This window comes from Triplophysa rosa, linkage group LG11 (assembly GCF_024868665.1).
Source record: "Triplophysa rosa linkage group LG11, Trosa_1v2, whole genome shotgun sequence".
Classification (NCBI taxonomy): domain Eukaryota; kingdom Metazoa; phylum Chordata; class Actinopteri; order Cypriniformes; family Nemacheilidae; genus Triplophysa; species Triplophysa rosa.
Window position 1 is genome coordinate 24,769,240 of NC_079900.1, and position 10,464 is coordinate 24,779,703.

A 10,464-nucleotide genomic window follows, 5' to 3' on the forward strand; every position below is an offset into this window, starting at 1 on the left:
GGTTTTCATTTTCATCGTTTAATTTATTTATTTAAATTTGGCAGGATTTGCCTCCCATACGGTACAGAGCCCTTAGGTTTTATGTGAAAGCCATGAGTTGTTTATGTTCTTTACTTCTCATGTGTTTTCTCGTGTCTCGTCATTGGCCCCGCCCTTCTCGTTTCATGTATTTCTTCCCTGCCTTGTCTAATGTTTCTCACCTGCCCTGTGTCATTATCCCTCTTTTGTCTTGCCCTATTTAATGCCCTCATGTTTCTTTGTCCTGTTGCTCGTGGATTTCGTTCTGTATGTATGTGATGTAGCCCGTGTTTGTATGTTACCTCGCCCTTACCTTGCCCTCGTGTTTCCTGTGGACTTATTATTTATTATTCAATGGACCTTGTTTTGTTTTGTCCCCTTTGTGGGAGAGTTTTAGTTTTTGATTCTTGTTTCGTTTGTCGTGTTTTCCCCATCGTGGGTTTTGTTTTGTTTGTATTTAATTAAAGTCTTTTGTGTTATTCCTCTACTGCTGCCTGCGCTTGGGTTCTTCCGCCACGCTCTCCGTGACATTCTTCTTATTATTATAAGTGTTGGATGCATTTTAAACCAATGTGAATTGCTAGACTTGTACACAAGCAATAAGAATAATTAAGTAATATTACACACCTAGTTTTTACCACACTCTAAATGAAATTATAAGGTTCCCAAAAAGTTATTTGTCGGGCATATGGTTCCATGATAAACCATTAACATCCACAGAATGTTTTTGCTGCACAAAAGCAGTGAATGGTTCATCACACTACAAAAGACAAACAAACTAATAAATAGTACATTTAAGGTTCTTTAAAAAATGGTTCTTCTGTGGTATCGCAGTGAAGAACCCTTTCTAGCACCTTTATAGTGTATACAGTATTTAAATACATAAAGGTATTATATTATTGTATTTTACTGCATATTCGTATTTGATCACTTCCTATTCTTATATGCACTATAATGAGTTTTTTAATGCTTCCTTTGTAGTTTAACACTCAAAAGTGACTATCGTGTTAACCATCGCAACCAGTAATGACAAAGTCAGCACAGCGCGCATCAGCGCCCTCTGTCTTTTCAGGAATTGCGAGTCTCGGGCTGCCTGTATGTGGACTCAGCCAATCTGAATCCCGTGACGACGAGAGAGGAAGGATCCCAATATTTAACACACAAGGCACTGATACATCTACACCTGTCACTGACTGCTCCTCGTGAAGAACAACTACGAATGCACTTTATCTCTCTCTTCAAATGCTGAAATCAGTCAGCCACGGCACAGGACTGCTCCTGAGATGTGAGATCCGCGCCGCTCTTCGTGTTTTCTTGGGACATTTATCAGATTCGCGTGCGTTTGGCGCAAAAAGCGCGTGGAGAGATGGACTGCACGGACGTGTTTATAATGCACTGAACCTGTGAGGATGCGCCAGGACACCTGATTTTCATTTAAATCATCTGCGTTACTCTCAACTATGCCGAAAATAAATATTTATTGACACATCTGCACACCGGGATGCAAAAGAAGATCTCGCACCAATTTGAACATGGATCTCCCATCATAAGGATTACACTTCATGGATGATATTCTTCAAAGGACCACTTTGAATCTCCTTTATTGTAGTAGTATATCATACCGTGACTCCCAACAGCCACTTTTTAATGCGCTTTAGATATTGTTCGTGACAATAAAGATGATCCTCTTCCGCAGATTTCGCGTGCTGATTTTATTGGTGTTTCTCGTCGCATGCACCATGCACATCATGATAGACCTGTTACCCAAGCTGGAGAAACGCGCGGCGGGACCTGGCTCCGGCGCGACAGGAGCGGGGGCCGGCTGTTCGTGCATTCACAGCCCGCCCGAGGATCCTCGATCCTGGGCCAAGCAGCGCGCCAGAGCCGCCGCGGCGGAACCGGGCTGGCCTAATAAGCACTCTTTAAGATTACTGCAGGATTTCAGCAACGAGCCCAACTCCAACCTCAGCTCGCATTCGGTGGAGAAGGGGACCGAGAGAGGAGAGCCTGTGAAGCAGGGCGTTGAGAAGCGAGTCTTGATGAAGGATGCGGCGGCTGGACCGAGGAGAGCTGTCCAGGGTTCCTCCAGACTGAAGGCGCTCTATGCGCATCCTCTCTATAATTCTGATGTGCCTCAGCTCTCGGATGATGACACCTTATTTAACCTCAACAATGACATCAGATTTTATCCCAAAACTACTGGAAACCAAGAATGGCAAGTACCGCTTTAAGTGCATAATAGTGGGAAAGAGCATTTACAGGACTACAAGTCTGTTGTTTGTCAAACTAATAAAGCGTTACATGGATACATAAAGAAAAACATTCAAGATGATACCTTTGATTTTTTCCCAAAGAAACCAACAATAGCACTACTGTAGATGATAATAGTGAGAGCATTTATACAAGTGAATTACCATTTAATTCCTATTTCTTGGTTATTAATTATTAATAAATACATGAAAATATTTAGAAATTCTTAAATTGAACACATTCTTTTCAGTGAGTAATGACTATTTGTATCCCAAACCATCCAGCCTTTCAAAGTACTGTACTACTTCAAAACATGATTAAGAATAAATCTAATTTTTTATTAAAATATACTGAGAAAATATAAAGAAAAGAATTGAGGATGTCGGCTCTGATTTTAAACCAAAAAAGCGTGACACCAAGAATGACAGGTTAACTTTAAAGCAGAGCTGAAGACATGTGGTTACTTAGCGTAAAAGCTCCAGTTGTTTGTGTCTCAATGAGTGATGATTTTTTGTATTCCAAACCAGGTCTCCAAGTCTGGCAGGTAAAACCGGACCAAATACATGTAGTCTATTCAAGTCCATTCAATATCCCAGTTTGCATTTACATTTAAAAATCATAAAGATGTTTTGTTAAAACATAATTGAAGATAAAGCATAGAAGAATCCCAGAAGAACAAGAAAAATCGTTACAGGGAAGTGTTTATTTTTAAATCTACAGTCATAATAAAAAAGGAACATGTTTGGAAAAACATGCAAGTGTTGGGTAATTGAATTTCAACTCATTTCCCAACTCATACTGACTCATGGCGAGTGTTAAAAGCTTTGCTGTTTGAACTCATCTGTGTTCCTGTGATGTGTTGTTTTCCTACGAGCCGTCACATGCATTTAGCTGAAGAGGTTTCGTTGGTGTCGTGACTTTTGTAGCTCTTGCGTCCTGTCTTTATCTTCTTGACTCGGCTGGCGTTTGCGTCCTCCAGGGATGTCTCAGGGATAGCTTATTCACTCTCTGCCTGTTAGCCATGCCTGAATTACCTAAACATAGCTTTTAACCATGCCTGAGTGACCCTGACATTGCCAGATAAAACTAAACATGATAATCTCTTTTAACGCTTTATTTGTATTTTCTTTGTGAATTTATGTGACCTTGTTAACCTTCATGAAAAAATGATGTGACAGAACTCATGTATTTTTTGTGGTTGTGTTGTTGTGAGGTCAGAGGCTTTAGGGAATCACAGGACTTTCAGCTAAAGTGATGCATTAAGTCGTTCGGATGGCCATCATAGTATTTTCTGTGCGTGGCATGAGTTCAGAAGACAATTTGTTTTCAAAAAGCACCATCGCCTGCACTTCACAGTCAACAAACATTACTAAATTTTCAAATTCAATAGAATCATAATTTCTCAAGATTACACAAAAAGCTCGGAAGAATTGAAACACCCATTTAGTGAGGAACTTTATTCCGGCGTGTTTATTGGGTATTTTAGACAGTTTGTTTACAATTCTGTTTGGGATTATAATAGAATTGAAAGTTGTGCATCTCATTTGATGTGGTTAATTATTGTACTTATACTGTACTAAAGTAAATATATGTTAAAGCTGTAATCCATATTTTTGCCTCTATATCGCCCGCTATGTTTGAGACATAAAATTGCAGTTTACTTTACATACTTAAAGGGATACTTCACCCAAAAATGAAAATTCTGTCATCATTTACTCGCCTTCGAGTTGTTCCAAATGTGTATAAATGTTTTTGTTCTGCTGAACACAGAGAAAGATATTTGGAAGAATGCTTGTATCCAAACAGATTTTGCCCCCCATTGATTCCCATAGTAGGAAAAAATAATACAACGGTAGTCAAAAGTGCCCCAGAACTGTTTGCTGTCCTACATTCTTCAAAATGTCTTCTTTTGTTCAACAGAACAAAATAAAATGATAAAGTAATTTTTCCTATTATGGTAGTCAATGGGTGTTGAGATCTGTTTGGTTATAAGCATTCTTCCAAATATCTTTCTCTGTGTTCATCAGAACAAAGACATTTATACACATTTGGAACAACTCGATGGTGAGTAAATGATGACAGAATTTTCATTTTTGGGAGAAGTGTCCCTTTACCCAGTTTAATGTCAAGTGACTTGCGTTGCGAATCATAGTAAGGGACACCTTTATTTATTCTATTTATGTATTTGCTCAACTGATTTTTGTTTATTTTTATTCGGAAAAATGGATTGCAGCTTTAATGGAAACCAATTTAATCCACGGACTTGTGGTTTTCTTGTTGTCAGGCAGACAGGCATTACTGACTAACATCCTCCGTTGTCCTTTACCGACAGGCACAACGATGGGAATGAGGAGGAGTACAGTCCGACGGGGGAGGCCACTGCTGTGTCATACCCCAACTGGCTTCGTTTCCACATCGGGATTAACCGCTATGAGCTCTACTCCAGACACAACCCCATCATTGATTCTCTGCTAAAGGACCTGGTAACTCAGAAGATCACCAGCGTAGGTAAGTTTGCCTCATAACCTGTTCCTGTTTTGTTGTCATAGCCCAACCGAAGGCACTAGACTGTGTGCTGTCATCTGAAAAGCAATTTTTGCCAATTGCTTTAGAGGCATTATGGGAATGGCACGAGCCAACTAGGTCAGTGGTGTGCCGAGTGTAATTGCGGTTGAATAACAATGAAGTTTGAGGGCTGGAGGGGCTGTAGTGCGCTGTTGTGGCGTGTGTGTTCTTGAGAGAGTGCATGAAGGCTATTGAAACCTGATTTATTTTAGAACATTTGAAAAGAGGTACTTATGGAGACACAGATCAAACATCTAAGAACCACATTAAAACTCGTTCAGATTAAAAATAGCTTCAACATTCACTTAATTTAATTATTAACATAATGTTAGGAAAATTTGTCTCCAGACTACGCAGTAATAAAATCACACTTATCGGCAACATTTTGGTAGCAGGGGTTGCAAAAATTGGATACCTAATAAAAAATATATGTGAAATTAAGCAACAGATATAGCACTTAGTTTGACCTTCTGGTTGACATTTAGAAGCCGCTCCATTCACTTAAACTTTGCAAAAAAAGACACTATTCATGAAAAGTGCCATTGGAATGATTTTATTCAGGAGTTCGGTGTGGTGCACAGAAAGAGTTTCGTGTAGACGTATGCAGGCACTCAATCAACTGAGCTATCTATTAAACATCAGAAGCTATTTCTGATAGGGCAAAATCGTGGCAGAAGTAACACACACATCCTCTCATCCCCCCGAGAGTCTGTGATTGACAACAACTCTTCCTCCATTAGTCTCTAAAAGTCCATCTCAAGATCTCATGTGACGTCTCCAGTACTGAACACATCAGTCCGCATTATAATACACACTCCAGTGTCTCACTTCATATAGTACCTTTTAATATGGTTGATTCAACCTAATAACATTGGTTTGCAGCAGATGGCAAAACTTATTTTAGTTAACAATTAGAAATTCTCACTTTTTAAAGTGTGGTTCACTACAGCCTCTGGAACAAATCTCGTCTTGTCTGAGGCGGATGAAGATTAATTAAAGTTATACATTTGTGAATTACGTTGTGTTGTGATCGCAGCACTTTTAAAAATTAGACTAATTTAGCATCTGGCTGGCAACCTTTATCAGAAGTAGATGAATTTAATCAAGTAAACAGAGTGGTCCTCTGGGGTTTGAAACAAATCATAAGACGTGCAGTTCAACTTGTTTGTGTTTTTGTAGACCTAGACACACTTGATAATAAACCGAAGGCCTTTGGCAGAATGGATGCGTTCCAATTGACGTGTCTCTGCTCAACTGATGAGTACAATAAGACTGTACCACTGCAGAACTGCACAGGTGCCCTCCGGGGAAATATGATGCAGAAATGTTGGATTTCTCAACGTAAAGCCAGACCAGTCGTCCAATCTCATTAATCAGCCGTCCACCGAAAATAAATAAAACCTTTTCTGCTTAAAGTGATAGGTCACCCAAAAAATGAAAATTCTGTCATCATTTACTCACCCTCTTGTCATTTCGAACCTGTTTGACTTTTTTTCTTCCGCAGAACACAAAAGAAGATATTTTGAAGAATGTTGATAACCGAACAGTGGTGGCACCCATTGACTTCTATTGTATGGACACAAAACCAATGCAAGTGAATGGGGGCCAGATAACAACATTCTTCAAAATATCTTCTTTAGTGTTCTGCCGAAGAAAGAAAGTGATACAGGTTGGAAATGACATGAGGGTGAGTAAATGATGACAGAATTTTCATTTTTGGGTGAACTATCCCTTTAAGTCAGTATTGTGATTGTCATGTGCTGACCTGTTTGGATTTAGAGTTACAGTAATGAAATCAAAGGTGGGGTGAGGGCATGCACTGACAAAACCCCTCTTGAGGAACAGGCTCTGACAACAGACAGGAGTGTGTAAAGTAGTTGCGGTAAACATGACTTTCATCACCAAGTAAAGCAAATTTATTTGCACACAAGTGAGGGATTTATTTGTGATGAAACACTCTTAAAGGACTAGTCGAGTGTTACTGACTCGTTTTTTATTAATTTCGGAATATCTTTTAACTGTTCTATCTCCACAAACGTACACCAGATTTTCTCTTTCACTGATGTTCCAGCTTTGACACTTTGAGCCTATTTACACCTGGTCACTTCATTCATTTTCTTTGAACCGATAGACCGATGTATTTACACTTGGCCACGTAAATACGTCTCAGCTGAACGGATGTGAATCCGATCTTCTACAAAATGTTAGTGTAGCGTTGCTTGCTTTATGTTTGTATTTCTCAACACTGATTTTAAGCATGTTTGTGCTGTGTGTATGCCATCTTCAGTTTAGAAAGTTGTTTGGTTAAATGGTAAATTGGTGTTTATGGTGATATATGGTGAAATATGGTGTTTCCTTAACAGCTATGAAGTCAGGTGGCACTCAGCTGAAGCTGATCATGTCATTCCAGAACTATGGACAAGCCCTGTTCAAACCCATGAAGTAAGTGACACTGCTCTCTTTCGTAATGAACAAAATATGGGTCTGATGGATAACCAGTTTTTCCTCTGCATACCTTTGTTTCATGTGTACTTAATGGTTGTGGACTAAGCCTTTTATGATTCAACAACAACAACTACATGTGTTATGGCTGTTGGATTTGTACCAAGATTTATGGTACAGTTCACTGATAAAGACTGGTGCTTTTCACATTGGTACAATGTATGCTTAAAGCACTGTTCATGTAACCTTAAACCTTAGGGGTTTAACCCCTAAAAATGAAGAATTCAACATAAATTGCCTTGAAGTGCATAGTTTTGTTCAGTGCACTGACATAATTTTCACTAAAACAGGAAGTTAAGGCGGGGCATAACAGGTGTCTCCTCCCCTTTTCGTAATAGCCGATAGCATGTGTTTTATGTCACAGCTTGGAATCTTTTTTATTTTATTTATATTTTTTTATTTATTCGTTTAAGCTCAAAACAGAATGAACAATAACAACCATAACAGATAATAGAAACAGTATAAGTAAAAAAAGAAAAAGTAAAAGAAAGAACAAACGAAGAGAAAAAGTAAAACAATAGTCAAATAAAATAAAATAAAATAATAATAATAACAATAAAGCCAGGGGAAATATATAAATTAAAATAAATTAGAATCAAGAAAGAGGAAAAAAATATATTTTAACACAGAATCAAGTAGCATTATAAAAAAGCATAAATATTATACTTTAAACCTGACGTATATGATTTTACAGCTTTGGCATTACTAGAAGAGGAAATAGTTTCCAAATAACATTTCAAATCTCTACAAAAAATAAAGGTTTAATGGACAAAAATTTGCACTTATGTATAAAAAACTTAGCTAGGAAAATAAATAAATTTACTAAAAAGAATTGTCTTTTAAATTCTTATCGGAATTATAAAAAACTGCTTGGAATCTGATGAGAAGCAGAAGTGCAAAATGATGTCATAAAAATCGTTGATCCCTATTGGTGGAAGTGAAAGAATGTTTTCATCTTTCAAATATGAATGTTTCAATGTTTAAGAGTGAGGGCTGACACATTCATAGCAAAATCCAAACATCAATTGATTTTAAGGATGATTAGAGTAAATTGAGTAAGTTTTCGCAGTTGCGTACAGTGTTTGGACTTGGTCGACACTCGACAGCAGTTGGATCTGCAAGAGGGACTGTATGATCTTTCCTGTTGGGTAATGATCAGTCTGGTTTAAATGAACATTGCCAGGCTTGTTTAATTAAAATCTGCAAGACACTATTACAGGCTCTTGGGGATATACCAACAGTTGTAAGTTGTAACTACTTCACATGAAGCAGGGCTAAACAACAGTGTGTGTCTGCCATATATCGTCTGCAGAAACATCACTGCCTGGGCTACCTGACTCATTTGTCATCAAGTAATTGCTATTGGAAGCTTGATTGTTTCTGCCCAGGGGAATGCGCTTTCCATCGTTGTTTTCTTTGATTTTGTCTTGTCGCTGGCATCTGTCATTTCATCGTCATTCTTGGTGGGTAGAGGAACATAACACAACATCAGTACCATCAGTAGATGCGTGGTTGATTTACAACACAGTGGCTTATATTTGGATCAGAACTTAAAAATTAAATCAGGATAAAAAGCTGGTCTAAACTGGTGAATCAGTGTTTCTCTTGAAGATGGTTCACCAAGTATCAACAAAAAAATAAAGCAAATTCTGGTGATCAGTTATGCCAGTCTGTTTAGCAGGGCTTACACACATCTGTCTGCTATTTTACATTCAGCAGATTCATCTGCACTGCTCGTGTCTGTAAAGACCACTTAGCACCCTGCTGATAAGAACAGCAGAGACCAGCATGAATTCTCTTGCTGGTCCAAGCTGGATTATGCTGGTTCTGGGTTGCCACTGGGAAAGATATTCCTAGCTGATGAAATGTTTAACCAATTCCTATATATATATATACAGTGTATATACACTCACCTACAGGATTATTAGGAACACCATACTAATACGGTGTTTGACCCCCTTTCGCCTTCAGAACTGCCTTAATTCTACGTGGCATTGATTCAACAAGGTGCTGAAAGCATTCTTTAGAAATGTTGGCCCATATTGATAGGATAGCATCTTGCAGTTGATGGAGATTTGTGGGATGCACATCCAGGGCACGAAGCTCCCGTTCCACCACATCCCAAAGATGTTCTATCGGGTTGAGATCTGGTGACTGTGGGGGCCATTCTAGTACAGTGAACTCATTGTCATGTTCAAGAAACCAATTTGAAATGATTCGAGCTTTGTGACATGGTGCATTATCCTGCTGGAAGTAGCCATTAGAGGATGGGTACATGGTGGTCATAAAGGGATGGACATGGTCAGAAACAATGCTCAGGTAGGCCGTGGCATTTAAACGATGCCCAATTGGCACTAAGGGGCCTAAAGTGTGCCAAGAAAACATCCCCCACACCATTACACCACCACCACCAGCCTGCACAGTGGTAACAAGGCATGATGGATCCATGTTCTCATTCTGTTTACGCCAAATTCTGACTCTACCATTTGAATGTCTCAACAGAAATCGAGACTCATCAGACCAGGCAACATTTTTCCAGTCTTCAACTGTCCAATTTTGGTGAGCTCGTGCAAATTGTAGCCTCTTTTTCCTATTTGTAGTGGAGATGAGTGGTACCCGGTGGGGTCTTCTGCTGTTGTAGCCCATCTGCCTCAAGGTTGTGCGTGTTGTGGCTTCACAAATGCTTTGCTGCATACCTCGGTTGTAACGAGTGGTTATTTCAGTCAAAGTTGCTCTTCTATCAGCTTGAATCAGTCGGCCCATTCTCCTCTGACCTCTAGCATCAACAAGGCATTTTCGCCCACAGGACTGCCGCATACTGGATGTTTTTCCCTTTTCACACCATTCTTTGTAAACCCTAGAAATGGTTGTGCGTGAAAATCCCAGTAACTGAGCAGATTGTGAAATACTCAGACCGGCCCGTCTGGCACCAACAACCATGCCACGCTCAAAATTGCTTAAATCACCTTTCTTTCCCATTCTGACATTCAGTTTGGAGTTCAGGAGATTGTCTTGACCAGGACCACACCCCTAAATGCATTGAAGCAACTGCCATGTGATTGGTTGATTAGATAATTGCATTAATGAGAAATTGAACAGGTGTTCCTAATAATCCTTTAGGTGAGTGTA

At 39.1% G+C, this 10,464-nt stretch overlaps 1 protein-coding gene across 1 annotated transcript in view; it reads left to right on the top strand.

Annotated features, from left to right (window-relative positions):
- Window positions 1–1,693: 1,693 nt before the first annotated feature.
- Window positions 1,694–10,464, top strand: part of fam20ca (FAM20C golgi associated secretory pathway kinase a) — a 112,995-nt gene continuing 104,224 nt past the window's right edge. Inside the window, exons 1-3 of the mRNA XM_057345582.1 lie at window positions 1,694–2,233; window positions 4,601–4,776; window positions 7,197–7,275. Of these exons, the coding sequence (XP_057201565.1) occupies window positions 1,698–2,233; window positions 4,601–4,776; window positions 7,197–7,275 (791 nt within the window). The 5' untranslated portion in view covers window positions 1,694–1,697. The remainder of the gene's footprint in view (window positions 2,234–4,600; window positions 4,777–7,196; window positions 7,276–10,464) is intronic.